Genomic DNA, 21,805 nt, shown 5'->3' with positions numbered 1-21,805 from the left:
TTAAAAAAAAAAAAAAAGTGTAGAATTACAAATCCACAGTCGCTTACTGGCGATTTCAAAATCCAAAAAGCTATGAAAACAGAAACTTTCCTGTGTAACTCTTTTTTGGTTTTACATTTTCATTTTTTTTATTGGAGTATAGTTGCTTTACAATGCTGTGCTAGTTTCCACCGTACAGCAAAGTGGATCAGCTACACGTATACATATATCCCCTCCTTTTTGGATTTCCTTCCCATTTAGGTCACCACAGGGCACTGAGTAGAGTTCCCTGTGCTGTGCGGTACAGTAGGTTCTCATTAGATATCTATTTTATACATAGTATCAATAGTGTATAGATATCAATCCCCATCTCCCAATTCATCCCACCCCCCCCTTACCCCTTTGGTATCCATACGTTTGTTCTCTATGTCTGTCTCTATTTCTGCTTTGCAAATAAGATCATTTATACCATTTTTTTAGATTCCACATATATGCATTATATTCGATATTTGTTTTTCTCTTTCTGTGTAATTCTTTAGTGGACAAGACCTGACGTGACGTGAACTCATGCGGTGGCAACACCGGGCTAGCCTGAGGCTATTTGGGGTGTAGTTATCTCACAATGATGAGTACTTACACCTCAGGCTACAGAAAACCTGACACTCTGGGTTACAGGGTGCTGCCCAGGCCCCTGGGGGTTACTTACAGACACTAATGTTGATTCGATGGTCGTTATACATCCACGCACCACACTGCCATTCTGAAATCTGAGAAACTCTGATTCAACCCACATCTAGCCTGGAGAGCATCAGAAAAGGGATGTGGGCCCATCGCAACACCAACTTCTACCCAGTTCGATAAATCGCGCAAAAATTTACTTATCTGAAAAAAGCCTGTTTGATTCAAGCATTAAGTATACAAGTGTCAATAATAAGGATGATTTGATACACAAATGCTCATTCTTGAACGTCCTTAGACATGATGCATTCTGACTGAGTTACAGAGCTGGCTTATTCTACACAATGGACAAAGATAACACCTGCTCTCCCAGGGGCTCAGGAGACCTGACGCTCTGCAGTCCCCCGAGCCAGAAGTCACTGTTCTCAGAGAGATACTCTTAAACTGGGTACCAACGCTACTTGTACCAGCAATTGTAACCAGCCCACGAGGTCCTGCGCAGAGTTGAAGTGATACTACACACTGCCTAATGGGTACCTAAAGTTTCACAACACAAGTGGCAAGTTAATTTCCACACATAGTTCTAGTAAGTTCATTCATGCTGAGGGGAGCCTACTAGTCTTCAGACATTGTAAAGTATTATCTGAAGAAAATGAGGGTGGTTTTCATACAGACGACATAAACAACATTGAAGGATTATAGGGAGCACAGATAAACACTGCATGCAGGTATTTTTCACTGTCATCCATTCCTGCTGTACCGCAGAGCATCACAAATCCCCGTGATGTCACTCTTATACTTAATGTTTAATTTTTTTTTAATTTTTACCTTAATTTAAATACAGAAGGTCAAAGCATCAGTTAAACAGAAAGGCTATCAACAACTCTAAAATTTAAAGAAAAACTTTCTTTGTGTGTTTGAAAGTTTGAAAGACCAAGGCACAATCTTAAGATAACGATTTATTCATTCAGTTCAATAGTGTGCTTAGTATATATACTTTACCTTCTTTACACTTATAACATTTATAACATATAACTTTAAATAATTCAGTTTATATAAAGATCGGTTACAGTTTTCACATAAATAATCCTAAATTAAGTTTAGGACCCTGAATTTTGGAACATCCCCTGACTGTGCCACATTCTTTCAGGTTCCCTATCGTTTTCCTATTGATCTCTTACCTGGAAAGCCCTTCCCACACTCATCTTTCAAGGCTCAGATTGAAATGACCTCTTTCAAAGGCTTCCTCAATCCCTCTGAATAGGATTATTCAACTTTTCTTCTTTGCTCCCATTACACTTCTTGTAGAGCAACGATCATACTGTACTCGTTTTTTCTCACCTAATCCCCATTAGGCAATCAGCTTACATAATACAGCATGGTGAGATGCTCTGTTTTTGCCTCTCTCCCTCAATAAATATTTGAAAAGTCTCTCCCTCAATAATAGTCTCTCCCTCAATAAATATTTCAATGAATGAATGATCTAATAGTTAAGATTCCACTATAAGGTCATGCTCTCCTCAAATATGACCACCTGGTAAGGCAGAAGAGTTACAGGAAATGTCAGAGTCCTCTAAGGCAGGAGGACTGAACCGGACACTCTATTTAAAGATACGGTAGAATTCACAATCGATGCCACAAATTACTCTTGTTGTACTGTGAATAGTAAATTGAGAGTAAACTGTGAGATGTCGAGAACGGGACAGAAGGGCAGCCACGGTAACTTGCTTTATTTCAAGTTCCCTCTTGCTGCCACATTCTAAAACGGTCAAACAAAATAATTCTGAGTCCATGATAAAGGCCTGAAGAACAAGATATTCTTGCAAGAAAAAAATGTAAAATTAGTTAAGTAAAATACTCCAGATCAGCTTTACGTGCACAGGAATCCCCTGGGACGCTTGTTGGAAAAGCAGGCTGTAATTCAAGAGGTCTGGCTGGGGCCTGAGATTCTGCATTTTCTAACAAGCTCTCAGGTGAGGTTGAGGCTGCTGGTCTGTGAACCCCTTTTAGAGCAGGAGACAGACGACGCACTTCCCTCTGAAGGCCAGGCGGGACTGCCTCAGCTTTAACTGGCGCACATTAATATTCCCTGCTGTAACCTGTCTTGATGGTGCTGATTATACAAAACAATACTGAAAATACGATTGGAAGAAATCTGTATGACTTAAAATTTTTGTAATTGTTCTTACCTATACTCTGGTAATGCCATCGAAAGAAAATTCGTTCAGGTAGAAACTGCAGTATTTTCTATAAAACAAACAAACGAAAATTCAGAGGATATAAAAAGAAAATAAACAACAAATGAAATTACATATTTTCATGTTAGCCCATAGTACATGCTGTATATCTATATATATCTATATAGATATATTTCAGAAAAGAAAAAAAAACTTTGTAATAACATAAATATTGCACTTTATCTTGGACCCCAATGGGACAGTCTCTTTTACTTGCCCCAAGCAAACTTCCTTCTCTGAATGTTTTAAAGAGATTACTGTCCCAACTTGAATTCTCCCTATAAGAAAGAAAAGAAAAAAAAAAAAAACCTGAAGTGATCATTTTATCTTAATTAAATCACAGGCATTGCTTAAATATTACAAGAATAAGCTCTCAAATGCCAGATCTCAAATGCCACTTCCCATTTTCATTAAAATCCTCACTGGTCTCTGGACAAGAAACGGAATTGGGAAGAAAGATGAACAACAAAGAGGATAAGACCTTACTCAGTGGAATAAGGAAATGAAATTGGTGGCAAGAATTTCTTGAAATTAATAGCTAAAAATTAGTTTTAGGATTGTAGTTATGAATCCCCCCACCGCTGCCTCTGGTAGATACAATAAAGAACAAAATTTACCATATACAAGAGTATTTGGAGAATGAAAGCAGCTGTTCCCAAAAGACCCAAACAAACGAGAAAGACTTTTTTTTCACTCTACAACAAGTATTGGCAAGTTACTCTTGGGCAATAAAAGTCCTTGTATTCTATCTGTAACTGTCTTTTTAAAAAATGTAGAAAATCCAAACACTGGTTAAAATTCATTCCTTGGTATTGATAATATATTTCTATTTTACTATGAAAATCCTCATTCTAGGTTTATCTAGCCTAACAGTCTAACATTTTGAAAGATTAAGGTAGGGACTTCCCTGGTGGTCCAGTGGCTAAGACTCTGCGCACTCCCAATGCAGGGCGCCCGGGTTGGATCCCCAGTCAGGGAACTAGACCCCGAATGCCGCAACTAAAGATCTCGCACGCTGCAACAAAGATCCCAAGTGCCGCAACTAAGATCTGGCACAGCCAAATAAATACATAAACAAATATTTTAAAAAATATATCAGATTCCTATGATTAAAAAATTGAAAAAAAAATTAAGGTAAAAAACTTATTGATATATTCAGACCTCCGGAATAAGTATATTTCCAGGCAGCTATCGACACACCACCTTTTCCATTCAAGCCAGCTTGGGGTTTGGTTTGGTTTTCTTGTCATAACTTTCCAACTGGGTCAGCAACATACAAGTGTGTTTACCTCATTTGTTCCCACCTGACAATAAAGCAATGTGTAAGAACGTCTACTGGGAAAGCCACCACAGGTAAACCTGATCCAATGTGGGTGACTATCAAGGGCACGACTTGTCCCGACTTGGACGTCTTTCCCAGCAGCTGGGCCTCACTGTAAACGTCACCTCCTCCATCACCTGTCCCATCGTCCCTGGCACAGTCCTCACCCCGGCTGACTGGAAGCCCCATGAAGGCCAGAACACCCTGAAATATCCCCAGGGCCTGAAGCATGCCTGGCACACAGTCGGTGCTCAATAAATATTCAGTAAAAGAATTCTGAATGTTTTTTACTTGTGAAATTGTGAATTTTATAGGTAATCCTGATCTTTGCTACGGTCTTATATTCACATTGACATAATATGTACCTTATATTTCCTTAAGCATCACTGAATTAGTGATGGCATTTACATTAAAATACATTAAAATGTGGGGGCGTTTTTTAGCCCTGAACCTAGTAAAGAAAACCCAAACCAAAAATAAAAGCTGTATCATTTAAAAGAACTAAGTTTTTCAAAATCTGATAAACATAAAATATAAATGTATTAAGTTACATAATTTGTCATGAATTCTACACACTACACAAGATGAAAATGCTACACAGACCATCAAAGATTATTTCTGATTATATATTAAAAGCTGTACATAGCTGACCACATGCTGAAAATCACTAAATTCTCTCCTCCATTTTTCCACTTCAGACTTCCCCTAGAACATGTTGGTTTGTTATCTCTTAACCCCATAATTCTAAAGGGTATCTTAAATCTGTTTTACTATGTGATAATGCTGACATACACTCAAACATACCTACACACACACCACACACACACACACACACACACACACACACGCGCGCGCGCACCAGATCCCACTTAGTGAAAAATATCTACAAGACTTGGTATTTGAAATGCAGAAATAAAATAACTATGAATAAAATACTTTGTCTTTACTTCCAAGGGTTTCATGATTCATGGGCAAGAGAGACGGTAAGGAAAATATCATTCAGGGAAAAAAAGAAGCCTGACAGAAATTTGTATGACGTGTTACACGGGTGAGGGGAAAGCGCCTCCCATCAGTGGGGACTTCATGGATTGCTTCCTGGAAAAGAGGACACTTGGGCTAAGACTTAGAGATTAATTAAATTGCCAAGTGGAGGGCAGGAACAGAGGAGAAGCGTGTGTGAAGGTTCAGAGGCAGACAGCAGCAGGCAGTAAGCGTAGCAGGCAGGCGGCTGAGAAGGGAGGAGATGGGCCTGGAGAGGCAGGCGAGGCCGGGGTTGATGCTCTCCCTGGAGCAGGTTCCGTAAGACGGCTGAGAAGAAAGGCAGGGGCGTGCAGGAAGAAGCAGTGGTAGTATTTCAGACGGAGTGAAATGGCCTGGACCAGGGGCAGCAGGGTAAGAGGAGAAGCTGGCACAGTGACATTCAGAAGGGGAAACTGTCAAGGTGGACAGGTTGAGTAGCTGGGGTAAATGGAGGACTCAAGAATGACACCCCCCCCCCGCCAGAGGGCTCGGTAGATGGCAATAATTTAATCCAAGATGTCAAATCCAGAAGGAATTCCATAATTGAAGCATGTCAGGTTTGGCTCTGGACATCCTGGAATTTGAGGTGTCAGTGGACCACCTTACTGAAGATGTTCTGATAGGCAATCGGGTATATGGGTCTAGAATATAGAAATGGGATCTGGATGGTAACAGAAAACAGGCAGCAGTTAAAGGTGTGTGTATATGAGACCCTTCAGGGAAAGAGCCTGAAATGAAATGAGATAAAACCCAAGCACTAACAGTTTCCTGAAGTTCTGCTAAGGAGGTAAGGACGCGGGGGGCCGGACGGGGGAACAGAAGTTAGAAGCAAGCGTGCACAAGTCAAAGGAGAAACTCTGGATGTGCCGGGTGTTTGTAGGCTTATTGTGTTAAAGATCAGAAATACGTATGACTAATTGATATGACAACTAGTTAGAAAAAGCTAAAGATGCTGGAAATGTGGGGAAATCGATGCCATATAACAAAGTGGCTTCAGCGTTAAATCAAGTGAGCTCGATGGTTTCCCTTGCCCAGAGAACCCACAACCTTTGTCGGCCAAACACCAAGTGCCAGGCAGGATGGATCTATCAGTCTATAAACTCTATGAAGGCAAGTGGCTCTCTGGGGGGAAAAAATCAAAAAAGGTCTTCACTCTGCAATTATACCAACATGCATTTTAGATGGATAACACACAAAAGGAACTAAATGTAAAAACTGGGTTATGTCTTGTTAAGTTCCATTACATTAAAAGGGAATCACAAGAAGAAGAAAAAACAAGTCAGATTTCTACATAACATTTTAACAGGAACCAATGCAAGCATTGTCCTACCATCAGAATGTAAACCTGAATGTCCCCATGAGCTGCAGAAGACACGACAGCAGAGAAAACCCAGAGAGAGGTCTATGGATTGCGGGAGAATATCACAAGCAAGGAGGTGAGTACAAGAAAACCACCTACTCTGGAACCAAGGTTACAGATGAGGGTATCAGCAGTTGGGCTGCTGTCCAGCCAAACAAGCAGCTCTGGAGCCCAGAACAAGCACATCTGGGGGTGGGCTGGGGGCTCTCCAGACTCAAGAGAGAAAGACAGCTTCCATTTGTGCCTAAGTTTTATGATTCTTTTTTTCAGTCAATATTTATTTATTTTTAATTTTTATTAAATGAGTCTTTAAATTCTATAGTACTTTAACAATTTTCAAAAGTTTCACACACATGATTTCATACAATCTCATAATAACCCTTTTTCCCCCCAACTCCCATATTGCCCCTCCCCCCTTCCCTCTCCCCACTGGTAACCACTAGTTTGTTCTCTATATCTGTGAGTCTGCTTCTTTCTGGTTTTATTCACTAGTTGGTTGTATTTTGTAGATCCCACATATAAGTGATATCATACAGTATTTGTCTTTCTCTGTCTGACTTATTTCGCTCAGCATAATGCCCTCCAAGTTCATCCATGCTGCTGCAAATGGCAATATTTCATTCTTTTTTATGGCTGAGTAGTATTCCATTGTTTATATATTCCACATCTTCTTTATCCATCATCTGTCGGTGGACATTTAGGTTGCTTCCATACCTTGGCAACTGTAAATAATGCTGTTAAGTTTTAGGATTCTTTAACTCATCCTTTCTCTTTACCGAAAAATTTACTACAGAGGCTATTTCAATATGTTTGCTACCAAATGAATAATCATGGTTGCAGGTTGAGTTCTCTGGGAAACAGACCCTGTGTGCAGTTAGAAACCCTAGTGGTTTATGGGGAATAGCATCTGTGAAAGAGAAACAGACCCCCACACAGAGCTCACAGTATGTTAGAGGAGCCCCACGTGCCTGACGATGGCCAGGCCACTGTACCACTGCCTCGCTCAGTCACTGGCTGGGGTCGTGATGGGAAGAGCATGGCCGTGGCTGGAAAGCTGAAGACGGCGCTGACAGCCGGGGGCTGGGGTGACCCCACTCCTTGCAGCCAGGCTGGAGGGGATTCGAGCTGCACTCGTCTCTGTCTGCCACGGTCATCTTCCAATGACTAATCAGGACATTCTCATATCAAGAGGCTGAAGTCCTAAAGAAGTGCACCCTACTTCGGGGACGGGGTCTCTGCTGGCTGCAGCCTCAAGGCGACGGGAGCTGGACAGCTGCGTCATCCCTGCACATCTCCTGCCTCCTTGCATCCAGCCCGCTCTCCCAGAGTGAGCGGGACAGCAGCACTCGGTGTCCCCCTCTGTCATGCTTTCCTCCAGGGGGATTTGGCACCCCACCTACATTCCGGGATCATCCCCTGGGCCCATCTTGCTACTTAATCTAAAAATTTCGTACAGATGAGGCTGAGAAAATTACTCTGAAGAGTTAGGAGAGAGCTCATCTTGGACAAGACGAATGCCTGGCATGCCCACTGGCTCTTCAGGTATTCACTGTAGTCAGGAAACCAAGTGGGCACTGAATCACGCTCTTCAGCTTTCCAAAATACACATGGGTCTTCTTGATTTAGGTTTCTTTTCTTAGTATGCAACAAAGACAAGTGTCTTTTTAATATAAAGAAGGACAGAGGATACAGCAAGGTGGCGTGCATCTGGATGCCTGGATGCCCTCAGCTGGCCACAAGTAGACTCAACTTGTTCTGAGGACGGGTCTATATCATCATCACCACTTCTGGATAAAAGTTTTCAGATTTACAAAATGGATGGACTTTAAAGATACTCAAAAATAAACTCAGTAAGGTTTGGATAGGAAACACCATGCCCGATATCTGAGCTACTAAGACTATTCCCAAATGGATGTAATATTATACAACAACTAGAAGGCTGGAACTACCCACACAGACGCTTTCTGCACTCAAACATGGCAAGGGCCCTTTTTTATGCATTAAAGTCTATGAGGTCAATAAAAATGAAGCCCCAAACAACCATCTGTGTCTAAATGCTAAGCCTGTCCCTCAGAAAGCCCCAGATGAAGCCTACCTCTATGGAGGCAAACACAGTAAGGTATTGCTACTGCAGCCCACATTCCAAGCTACACTACTGCAAATGCCACATAAGCTACTGACATCTTGTTTGTAGTTTCGCTTGAGAGTAAAATTTTAAAAGTGCAGGAAAGCCACACAGTGTGAATAAATATTACTTTTCTGAAAAGCACATGGCCGTAGTTAATGCTCAGTGATCAGCTCCATCTATATGGTAATCCATTATAGCACACTCGAAATCGAAATTAGGTATTACTACTGCTCAGCACATCGGGGAATCTGTCAGTCTTTTAACTGATTATCCATAGTCCTTTTTTCTCCAGAACCTACTGCATGACCAGGAATAATGTGAAATGGAAGCTGTAGTTTATACAAGATGCTATCGTGTACTTTAAAACTGTTGATCTTCATTTAATTTGTGTGGGCAACTTGTTTTTTTTTCAAATTATTCCCAGATGATTGCAACATATCCCAGTAGATTCACATTTGATTTCGATTCCACTTAGAAGGGTAGGTCAGTGAAGAAGAAGGAAAATATGACATACTCACTGACGCAAGGTAACGTCTGTAAACGATGACCAACTAAACCTGTTATGCCCACAAGTACAGAACATGGGAGCAACTCTCCCTGAAACCAGCCACGTGGCACAAGGGTGCTAGGTACAGAAAACACTGACCAGGGAGAAAACAGAAAGTTCAGTTTGGAAGAACGGAAGTCTTAGTCGCTTGGCCCTTTGAGTAATAAATGTTTGAAAAACTTATGATGAGACAGGGCAGATGGTTTCACAGGAAACATCCTGTGAATGCCTGGGCCACGTGTGAGGTGGTCTCAGAAGGACCCCTGTGAGCAGGAGTCCGCCGGCCTGGACACTCCCGGGGTGACCTCCGGACACAGCAACGTGTCCTTCAGCTGTCCTGGGCCTGGCCACTCCTCTCTCACTAAAAATGACCCAACTATCTAATGCGGGCAAAACCTTTTCATTGAATTTTGAGTGTCAACATTTGGGACTTCAAAATGTAAGAGAAATAGAGCTAAAATAACGAACTGCATAATCTTAAAAATAAGGTGACTATATTTTTAGGTAAAAAAGTAATGCTTTTTTTCTTATCCCACGTCCCCTTCTAGCTAATCACTCGCCATGCTGTTACTGAGCTGGGAAAACACAGCTCCATCTTCCTACATCCCTTTCAGTCTTTAGGACCGAACTCAAACTTCACCTCTTGAGAAGGGCCCACTGCAACCTCCCCTCCAACACATCCCTCCCCAGTGAGACAGGCACTGGGCCCGCTCCACCAGCAGCTCCTGGATTCCTTGAGAGAAGAGACCCCCTATGAGCCACCTGGTACCCCTAACACCCAGAACAGTGGCTGGCAATAATGTTTCTTAATGAGCACTGCATGCACAAATAGATGAATGAATGAAAAATGAAAAAAAAAAGAAAGGAAGACAAAGGGCATTCTAATTTTGTGCATGTGTACAAGCAGACACAAGAAAATGCCCACGTTTAAGGAAGGTGCTCATACTCTGACATCATAGAAACACAGAACCTGGAGAGCAGGCATTTGATAAAGATAAAGGAGAATACAACTGTGCTTACAACCTTACAGTAAATCTTAATACTTGATTAGATCATCATTCAAAAGGCAAGACTTTTCTCGGCTAATGAGAAAAAAAAATATTTCAAAAGACTTGAAACACAAGGCAAAGACATCTAAAGGAAATACAGAATGTAAAAAAAAAAAAAGAGAAGGGGCATCTAATTTCATCCTCCTGTATTCTAGAAATCGACCAATATAAAAATGTTAGAAAACCTCATTAAATAATGAAAACCCAGAAAGGGTAAAGGATCCCATCTACAAGCAAAACACTCAGAGGAATTACTGCTTAAAGCATAAAGGGAACTGCAAAGAGGCGTGGTGGGTGGGGGCCCCTTCCCGTGAAAGCCGAACATACCTAGAATATGCAGCAAAGGAGGAGACCACCCTCAAGAGGAACGGGTTCCTCCTGAAATAGATTTGCTGCAAGAGGAGGATACTTTTTTAGAAATTCTGATTCACATTCTTAAGAAACCCAAGAGGACAATGAATCTTTTTAAAGATCTAGGTAAATAAAGGCAGCAGATGCACAAGTAAGTGACATTTGAAATCAGAAAATATCACGTGCATATGAAAACCTGGAAAACACGGATCTAGAGTCTGCCGCGGTTTCCCACCATAACCTTGCGCTGAGACGATGCACAACCCGAGGCCTCCCTAGAACTAAATAAGCTGAACGTAGATAAATGTCTAGACGCAGCACGTTCCAAGCTGCAAACTGAAAATATAATTAAAAATCCTACACAAATGTAAAAAGGACAAATGGATTACCCACAAAGGAACAAAACCCGGGCTGACCTCAGTCTTTCTCTCTGCAACATTAAGCTTCAGAAGACAGCGTGGTCAGCTGCTCACTGCAGGCCAGGCCGAGAAGAAGGGGCACCAGAACACAGACACACATGGAGGACAGGAGTCCCACGGCAAACCAGATGCCTACATGTGAATCCAGCATGTGATACACAGAACTAGAGTAAACTACAGCTCTTTTGAAAAGCAAATAAGATTCAAAGTATTGAGAAAAAAATATGATTTGAAAAGCGTAGAGCCAGCTGTATGTGTTTGAAGTTTAAAAAAACAAGATATTCTAGAGCTGGGAGTTTATCAGACACACACCTCACTTCCTCAACATACTAAGTGAGTCATGTTCCAGCAAATAAAGAGATTAGTTAAAATAAACAATCCAAAAACAAGGATGCAGGTGCATAAACACTATGAACAATGAGCTATATTTATATAATTGGAATTAATGTGGGTATGAAAAATAGAGTAAATCCTCAAAATCATTAACATAAGAGAAATAAATTTTAAAAAACCTTAAAATAATCTGGATATAAAATGCTTAAAATAGGTGAAAAGTAAGAAGTACAAAAGATATGTGGTGTTAGAGTAAAAGTACCACCAAACACTGCTTTATTCTTGATATGGATAACAGAAAGAAAAAGGTTCAAATAGCATTTTGCTAATTTAAAGACAATTACTGGAATGACAGAAAAGTGAAAGTATATCTCCCAAACTGCAAAGCACTGAAAGTCAGTAACCTCTCCCACAAAAAACAAAAGTAGAAAAAAAAAAAAGTTTAATGTTAATTATCACATAAAAATAATAAATATAAATAAGTTAAATTCCTCTACCAAAGACCAAGTCAATCAGAACTGGCTTTCAAACACAGAAAGATGAACAATAAAATACAGAAAATGACAGAGTAGCAGGTAATTCTACCCATAATATGTGGTCTTGCCCTGAATAACACACTCACTGGAACACACCCAAGAGGAGTCTTCTTTTCACACAAGGATCTGACACAGGAAACCTCAGTCACAATCAAATCTGCTGAGCTCTTCATTTCCAGCTTCTATTTTCTGGCTAAAAACTGTATTTTTCAGATCTTTTCAATTTTGATACCAACACAACCAGTTGTCTGTCTTTTCTGTGTCATTTTTCACAAAATGAAAAAAAAAAAATCACTTCCAGAGCGTTTCCAGGTAAGTGGAAAGTAGAGAAGTAACGGCCCCCCAGTGAGATGCCAGCACGTGGTCCCCACCCTCCCAGAACCTTCGAGGATTTAAACGCCCGCTTCCCCACAGTTACAAAGTGTCGCAGACCTGCAGTTGGCTCACGACTAGCCCCTCTGCCAAGTTCATCCGGCGAATGCCAGGGTCTGTGGGAGCAGCTGGTGCTCAGCAGGTTTACAGCCTATCCTGTGTCGGGAGCACATCACACACCGGGTGTCACTCTGTGACAGCCACCACGCCATATCCAAGCAAAACAAGCCACAGAAAACTGACAACACAGCAAGTCTGTGTACAACTACCTCCTAAACTGACAGACAAAGAAACCAACTCGTCCAAACTGTGTTCCCATATGAATTCCAATCAATTTAAAGGGAGAGAAAAAGCTCTTTACGTATCTCCTGCTGTTCTAACAGTAAATACAACGTGCTCGAGTTTCACTGTGAGGTTTCCATACGTGTAGTCCTGATGCAGTTTCTACCCTTTGCCCTTGCAGGGTTCCTGGAAGCATCTGCTGGTGCTGCCTTTGGGCGACCCACTCCTGAAGGTGTCAGCTACCCAGGAGAGCGGGGCCAGGGCACCCGGGCTGCGGCAGAGAAAAGGGGGAATGTAATTTCACACAGCCGCAAACAGCTCCAGACATCTCCAGTTTCCCTTCCTCCGAGGTAAACTGAGCAATTCAGTATATCCTGTTGGGTCAATCCCAAGTTTCTCACCTGGAAGTCACAAGGCATAAGGAAAACTGTAGTCCTGGTATTAAATTCAGAGTTAAAATGTCCATTGAAAATGGCTCCTTTCAACACAGACACTCATCTCAAATTATTAACACGCTGTAATAAGATAATCAAATTGTAACTGCAAACAATGCATTCACAGAATTCTAGAAGGGACTCGATGTTTATGCTTTGCTTCCATCTTCCAGTCTGCAGAGATCATAAACATTTCATGATCAAAAGCAGACACCAGGATAACCATGTGCTACAGAAACAGAGGACCCGGGCCCTGTGTTCTGTTATGTCCCCAGCATCCCGTACAGGACCCGGCACTGAGGGGCGATTACTGAGCTAACTCACCACCACAAACAACATCTGAGACCAGGGAGAAAGGGCACGACGAGCCACCCAGCCTCCACTGCAACTCCGGCCGAGGAAGTCTCAGGGGCTGTCGGGGAGCAGGTCACACTCTGCCGTGACAGGAACGTCACCACCTGGAGTTGCCCCCAACCAAGGGCCCAATGTTGATAAAAACAGCAAACATGACTAACGCTATGAAGAAAGCCAGAGCAATTCTATGTCTCTATATGATCACTTTAAATATATGTCACACATTAAAGTAAACCCCGATGTCAGAAAGATGACCAAGTATCCTGGTCATGCTTGCCAACCGGACCTCAGGGCAGCTTTGGGGATGGAGAGGAGTATCTGTCGGCCCAGTTCTCCGGGAACTGTGAGCTGACCCTGACTTCTCTCAGCTGCAATCAGTCATTTAAATTTACGGCAATGACCGAGGAGCCGCATTCAAAGTTGGAATCATTCCTTTAAACAAACAAGCAAAAAAGTCCATTGAAGCATCCAAATCTTTGAAATTCTCAGTAAGTACTTAAATTCCAAGAATTTAAGAGGAATCTGTTTTTCGTGTGCATTTTATTTGTTCTTGTCCCTCTTCCACTCACCAGCAGTAAAGTGGTCCTTACGGGAAAAAGAAATAAAAAGCACTAACAGTGTGAGAGGCCCGCGAAGTCCTTCCCCTCAGCGTGGGGAGGGCAGCAGCCCTGGAGGTTTTCTGCACGCTGGACAGTCTGGAATAACTAATGACAAATAAAGCAGGGGCGAGCAGGGCTGTGGAAACTAGTTAATTGTAAAAATACAATTCTGCTGCCTTGCTCTGTGTTATTTGCTCAGAAGAAAAGAGGGTCGTGACTTAATATCCTGCAGGTCATCTGCCCTGAATGCACAGACCTGGCCATGATTCAGTCCAAGCGTTTCCCCTGAACCTCCACAGGAGCTTCTAATTTGTTTTCATTTTCAAACAGTTGGAAAAGATAAACAGTTCCACCAAAAGAAGAAAGATGGTGGGGGAGGAGGAGAGAAGTTGGGAGGACAAACATCTCAGCATTGCTTATAATCCTATTATATCCATAATTCTAGTTTCTCTTCAGGCAATTCTTCTTCACTGTTAATATCTGGAGCAGAATGAGGTAATTAAGAGTGAAAAGATAAATAAATGTGTGTGTGTGGTAAATACAGTTAATCCTCAAATCGCTGGCTGGCACAGGGAAAGCACCTGCACAGAGCGAAGACCAGCACATCATGTCACCTCCTCTCGCACAACCCCAGGCACCTCACCAGTCCAGCTGAATTATCATCATCTGGGAAGCTACTAAAAGTCCTTTCCCCTATTTTGAGGAAAAGAATCTGAGGCTGAACCCACTTCTGTATAAGCTCCCTTGGAACACTGAAGAACCGGAGAGCCTGGGTTGAATTCCATTAACGTCAGACAGAGATTCCACTAGAGCCCTGGATTCCCAGCCGGTCAGTAACAATTCTCCAACATCAGCGTGCCCAGCAAGGCTGCCACCCCCGAGTGCCCTCCAAGCCAGCATCACTCCCACAGACGCTAGGTAGGAGGCTTGTCAGACAAACTGTCATCTTTGCTGGTAACGGAAAAATAAAACCTAAGGACCCCAGCATCACCCCTCCTCCTCTGCTGGCCCCTGAAGAAGCCCCATATCACCTGCGCTCTCTGGGCAGCTCACCGCTGGCTCTGATGTCCAGTCCTCTCCAACCAGAACCTCCCACCGCAGGAAGGGTGAGGACCAGCGGGCACTGCCCTGGGAGGACACTGACAGTGTTTTCTTTATCTCGATGGGTGGCTGGAGGGAAGGGGCAAGATGAAGTACAAACCCATTTGACTGTCCCTGGTTTATACTATTATTTTCATCTTAAAATAAGCATGAAAAGGGGGCTTCCCTGGTGGCGCAGCGGTTGAGAGTCCGCCTGCCGATGCAGGCGACATGGGTTCGTGCCCTGGTCTGGGAGGATCCCACATGCCGTGGAGCGGCTGGGCCCGTGAGCCATGGCCGCTGAGCCTGCGCATCTGGAGCCTGTGCTCCACAATGGGAGAGGCCACAACAGTGAGAGGTCAGCATACCGCAAAAAAAAAAAAAAAAAAATTAAATCAAATCAAACTGCTTACAATTAAAATTTATGTTGCCCAGTCACACCAGCCACATTCCCAGCACAAAGTAGCCCATGTAGCGAGTGGTCACCTAGCTGCATGTAGAATATTCCCATTGTCCCAGAAAGTTCTAGTGAACAGAGCTGCTCGAGAGAAGACAGCAACTGAGGTGTTTAGATACTCAAAGGCTGATCAAAGTGATTTGATATTAAAACTAAATAAAAGCATGAAACTAAATTTCATGCTGAAAAAGACTCCCCCGTGAACTTCTTATTTTGAAGACGTCTTTGTTTGGAGACTTCCATCAAAGCTACCTTTGTGGGACCCTAGGCTGCTGGCAGAGCTGAAGAGCCCCCAGACCTCATCTGGTCCCACCCCTGCCGCAGGAACGCGGACCCCAAGGCAAAGGAAGGTTCATTGCCTCAGTCAGGGCCGCACGGCGCGCTGTGCCAAAGCCAGATCCAAACCTCGCCAGCCCTTCTGCTACCTTTCTCTCATCCCCTTTGTCCAGGGAGTTATAGGCAAGGAAAGAAAATAGTTTTAACAGAAAAATACCACATAAACCCCATGGGAGATAAGTCGAGAATTTAAGAGGCTTTAATCCAACAATAAATATTAACAAGTGCCAATCGGTGTGGGGCACACAAAGGATTACAAGGGGCCCCAGGAACTTCCTAGTCTCCGTAGGAATCTAAGACACCTGGAGGGAAAACCAAGAACATCCGGCTGTAATGCAACGGTACCAAGTGGGAGTGCATTATACAAGCTGACAGAAGAGAACGGGCACCTCTAGCTGGAGCTGCCAGGAGAAACGAGGGGTCTGAACACAGCCTGAAAGACTGGGCTGGAAGAGCAGGAGAGCAAAGGGCAGGCCCTGAAAAGAGAGCTCCATACACCAAGAGGTAGGAGTGAAACTGTGCGCAAAGAGGCCAGGGGGCAACAAGCCAAGTGCGGGTGACAGTGCTCTCATAGAGTGACCCCAACAGCCAAACAGGGAGCCCCAGGGACTCCGAGTGCGAGACCAGCTCCCGCCACACTTCACAGGATAACAAGAACCCGTTCAGCCTCTAGGAAGGGAAAAAAACAGGGTTTATTTAATCTGGTGGGGTAATTTAGATAAATTCAAAAACAAGGGATCTAGAAATTAAATGTCCGTGTATCTGTGATTTCTAACTCTGTGATATTTGAAAAACAGATGAATAAGTAGCATTCTGAGGCCAGGATATGTGTAAGTTTTAATATGAAATCTCTTCTGCTGATGTACATTTTAATTGGGGACTGGGAGGCTGGGGAAATGCCCTGCTATCAAACTCTATCCAAACTCCCCGATTTCTCTACCAAAGGGGGGATGACATACAGCATGGCAGATGGCCTGAAACACAATCTAAGAACTGTATCTTCTTGTTTTCTGTATTTTTTTTTTTAACATCTTTATTGGAGTATAATTGCTTTACAATGGTGTGTTAGTTTCTGCTTTATAACAAATTGAATCAGTTATACGTATACATATACATATATCCCCATATCTCCTCCCTCTTGCGTCTCCCTCCCTCCCACCCTCCCTATCCCACCCCTCTAGGTGGACACAAAGCACCGAGCTGACCTCCCTGTGCTATGCGGCTGCTTCCCAGTAGCTATCTATTTTACGTTTGGTAGTGTGTATATGTCCATGCCACTCTCTCACTTTGTCGATGCTCTGACACCTGGGGTCCCGCTGCCCTGGCAGGAGCTGCCCTCCCAGGTTAGTGAATTCCTGGGAGTACCTGCCAGCACACCTTTGATATGCAAAGCAGCCAAGCCCAAATCCACACCTCAGCCACCTCCTTTAATGGGATCTCACACTCTGGGACACTATCCCCTGCCCGCATCGCCTGGCGACCAGGTACTGAAAGCTGGGGGCCGCAGCAATTATTCACACTATCCAATCCTAACCTGCTCAGCCTGCTGGCAACCTCGCCTGGCCCATTCCTTCCTGCAGAAACCACCTCTCAGACAGAGATCCCACTAGAGCCCTGGATGCCCTCTCTGCCTGCTCTTTTCACCTTGGAGCTTCTCTTTATGGCCCTACCTGACGCGCCATGCCTCCTGCTTCTAAGGCACTGGATGCACTGTAATAACGTCTTCCTTCATGCCAATCATTTTCAGGTCTGTGTGTCTTACCATACCTGATTAAAACAAATCCCAGGAACCATGAACACCTCTCAACTGCTGAATGCAGACGCTGCTCAAAGTCAAGTGAATTATTTGATCTTGAAACCCATTCACCAGGTGCCTTACACTGTTACACCAACCCTCCTTTTCCCCTATGTAGGCAGCCACCTCAAGGGCCACCATCTAAGTGTCACTTCTGAAAAGGGCCTTTCAGAATTTTCTGACTCATAAGGTGGTTACTGGAGCACTGACATATCCATTCTCACCACTGGACTCTTCAGTTTACCATGAAACGTTAGGACGTGCTCCATGAGAGCAGGGCGTTCCATCCATCCCACTGCCCATTGCCATACCTCCAACACCTAGAAGTGTGCCTGGCACACAGTAGGTGCCCAATAAATGTGTCTAATGAATGAATGACCTGTACAAGAATAGGCATGTGTTGGCATAGGTGGCCCATGGAATACAGCTTGAATATCGAGACTTCTAAGTGGTGAGCAGCCTGGCGCTGAGTTAAGGAATGGGTTCTAGAGTGAGACCAGAGGTTAAATCTCTATCTACCACTGGACAGATGTGCAATCTTGGGCAAGTCACCTGACACAACCAAGCCCCCAACGTTCCATTGATAAAAACTGGAAAGACTGAACCTATTTCCGAGGGAAAGGATTAAACAGGATGGCCTGAGTAAAATATTTATATTCTGGTCAAGTCAGCAACGTTGATTCATTTGATGGGGTACCACACCATCATCCTACAGGCCCATCTGAAACATATGGCAATGACAGATGAAATATCTTTTTAAAAGAAGAGTAAAATTAAGGAGCCGTAACCTCAATTAGACGTGACACACATCTCCATGAACCAGCAACAAGAGAAACTCCAAGTGGTACAGAGATTTGAAGCCACAGGCAACGGTAGCTGGAGGTCAGCTTCTGAGGGGTACAGTGCTGCCACCCAACATAAGGATGGGAAGGTCCACCCGCTGCCTGAAGGAGACTCGGCCTGGGCTGGCAGCCTTGACTGTCGCCACTTGCTTCATCCGAGCAGTGTGATGTCTTCGGTAGCTCACTACATTGAACAAATGACTGCTTCCTTTCTCAAAGGTTCCCTTCCAACCAGCCCTGACTCACAAAGCAGGCAGCAGCTCTCCTAAGACTCCTCTTTCCTGCCTTCTTAACTCCCTTACCTCTGCGCTTTCTTTCAATCCATTTCTTATTTATAGACAGTCTTTACATGGTATCCCTTCTGTGATTTAACATGTCTTAATAATACCACTTCTTCTAAAGGAAGCCTTTCCCAATTATTTACACCTTGATAAGTAGTTACCTTCAAATCCTCATAAACCATCTCTTTACGTGGCACTAACTTGTAGAAGGTAGCGATGAAGTTACTTAATTCTCAGAATGAACCATACAAATTACAACCTACCTTCTGAAGCGAGAGACAGAGAGAGAACATAAACAAAAACAAAAGCAATGCAAGTTCATTTTTCATTCATATTTACTGTGCCAAATGAAGGTTTTATGAAGCTTTGAGTAATATATATTTGTTCTCTTACATAGGCAACACATCCCCTGTAGATGGTAATGTATGGGGAGTAACACCCTCCTTAATCTAGACTTTCTGGACACGAGGAGAAGGTGTTGAAACCCCCTCTGTGTGGGTACAGGACCACAGGCTCTGATGGGCTTTCCTGTTGCAGGACAGTGACAGCAAAGGTAACTGTTATTGGGCTTCGGAGGACACAGGGAAACTAGCAAGGGACTTAAAAAGCAGTGTGAGAGGAAGCAGGAGGGGAGGGAACACCAAGTACACAGGAGGACTTATGGACATCTGCGCGCTCCAGACACCTGTGCCCATCCCAAGGTGGGTGTGAGGAACTGAACCAGGGATGCCAGTAATGAACCAGGACCCTCAAGTGGAGCCAAAGTGATCCCAAACAAGAGCACTCCCAGACCCCCTGCAAAAGCAAAGACAAACCCTCCAGAAAAAAATGGGATTCAAACCAGACCCCTAGCAAAAGCAAAGACAAACCCTCTGGAAAAACAGGATTCAAGCAGATTAAATCTGCATCCAATGAAATCTGATCTCAAAATCATATCACAAAACATACAAGAAAAGAAGCCATCGTGAGAGATGGTAGAAATAACCAACAGCTTTCGACAACCAAAGACATACTTCGGATAGAAGAATGATCAGATACAGAGCACGAACTCTTCCATTATAAATGTTTCAGAAAATAAAAGATGTCTAAAAATGAACAAGGATCAAGAGACCATCAAAAGCAACCAGCCACGTATGAATATCAAACCAAAAGAAGTTAAAACATAGAAATTAAAAGCTCAATAGCACAGTGAAGCAGCAGATTAGACCCAAATGGAGAAAGTGCCCTGGGGAGAGACAGCCGAGGCCGCCTGGCAGAGCACAAGGCCAGGAGACAGGGTGGGGAGGACAGAGGTGAGCCTGAGGGATGCGGAGGACAGACCAAGAAGTTTGCATGGGAATCCTAGAAAATACGGCCAGAAAGAAGAGGAAAGAGTCAATATTTGAGAAGAAAGTAGCAGAGAATTTTACAGACATTATAAAAGATTTGAATCCAGAAATATAGGAAGCACACAGATACAAAGCAAGAAATTTTCAACTAGACATTTCGTGGTGAGACTGCAGAACCAAAGGGTAAATTAAGACAAGATTGTTAAGCCAGAGAGAAAAGGCGTTTAAAGGAACAGCAATTAGACTGAGAACAGAGCTTAAAACTGCTGCGACGGCAACTGAAAGATAGTAAGATCATACCTGTAAAGTGTAACATAAATGCTTTTATTACTACTACTACTTCCAGTAATAAGAAATAGCACCAGTGTGGAGACAGCGAAGATTAATCGAAAGCAGATAAAATTGAAGGGATTATGTATGGCTCTTAAAAGAAGGACCGTGCCCATAAGTTTTAAAACTGGTGATAAGACCATATGCCTTGAATTCTTAGAAAAATATATAATTTACCAAACCAGAATCAAGAAGAAATATTAAACCTGAATCATCATAGAGTAATCCAAAAACTATTAAAGAAATGGAAGGAGTAGTTAAAGTCCTCCCACTAAAAAAAAACATAACCAAAAAAGCACCAGTTTCAGATGGTTTTTACAGGGAAGACTAAAAAAATTTCCAGGAGCAGATGAGTCCAATCTTATACAAACTATTTTATATAACAGAAAAAGAACAGACACTTCACAACAGGTCCTGTAACCTTTGTAACAGAATCATTCAAAACAGTATGAGGAAAGGAAATCCAGACCAACCTCAGTTGTGAACATACATCCAAAAATGCAAACATAATACTAGCCTTCCCAAAACTCAGAACTGGAATTCACCACATTAATATTCATGAAGAATCGTCTTAATCAATGCAGAAAAAAACTTTTCAAAACTTCAAAACCCATCTATGATTTTTTATAAATCTTACCAACCTAGGAATAGAAACAATCTTCCTTATTATGATAAAGAGTAACTACCAAAAATTTACAGAAAACATTATTCGTAATGATGAAACATTAACAAAACTCTCTTTAAATCAGAAACAGGAAGACCACCTTTATCATTCCCATTTGCCAGCACGCTGCAGGGCCGAGCCAGTGGAGGAAGACAAGGAGACCAGAGTCACCTTTATTCCCAGACCATCTGCCTACCTACCAAGAAAACCAAAACCATCTACAGATGAAATGCTGGAATTAAATCATACATCCACCTGACCCGGCAGTGGGAATGGAATGAACGAACCAGCACTAGATTCAAACACACAGATAAAGGTTAGAAATAACGTTGACTGTGCACCAGATGAGACCATGTTTATGACACTCAAAACCAAACAAAACCCCATGGTGCATTGTTTAGGGGTACAAATGCTTGTGGAAAATCATCTTTGAAAAGAAAGGGAATGGCACAAAGGGCATGGCATGCCTGCCTTTGGAGCAGAGAAGGGATGGGGTCAGGGGAGAGGCAACTGCCGCTTCTGGATCTTAAACTGGGGGGAGGGCAGGGGGGGGGGACAAGCACGCAAGCTTTACCCTCACGCTTCAGAACTTGCATATGGGGACTTTCCTGGTGGTCCAGTGGGTGAGACTCCGCACTCCCAATGCAGGGGGCCTGGGTTCGATCCCTGGTCAGGGAACTAGATCCCACACAC

General features: G+C 43.1%; 1 protein-coding gene across 1 annotated transcript in view; it reads right to left on the bottom strand.

Annotated features, from left to right (window-relative positions):
• Window positions 1–21,805, bottom strand: part of RALGAPA2 (Ral GTPase activating protein catalytic subunit alpha 2) — a 281,692-nt gene that overhangs the window by 231,637 nt on the left and 28,250 nt on the right. The window contains exon 4 of the mRNA XM_060031295.1: window positions 2,847–2,904. Coding sequence (XP_059887278.1) covers window positions 2,847–2,904 — 58 coding nt within the window. The remainder of the gene's footprint in view (window positions 1–2,846; window positions 2,905–21,805) is intronic.

Source organism: Delphinus delphis, chromosome 15 (assembly GCF_949987515.2).
Source record: "Delphinus delphis chromosome 15, mDelDel1.2, whole genome shotgun sequence".
NCBI lineage: Eukaryota > Metazoa > Chordata > Mammalia > Artiodactyla > Delphinidae > Delphinus > Delphinus delphis.
The sequence above is the reverse complement of the archived record's forward strand: the minus strand, read 5'-3'. Positions and strand labels throughout refer to the sequence as shown.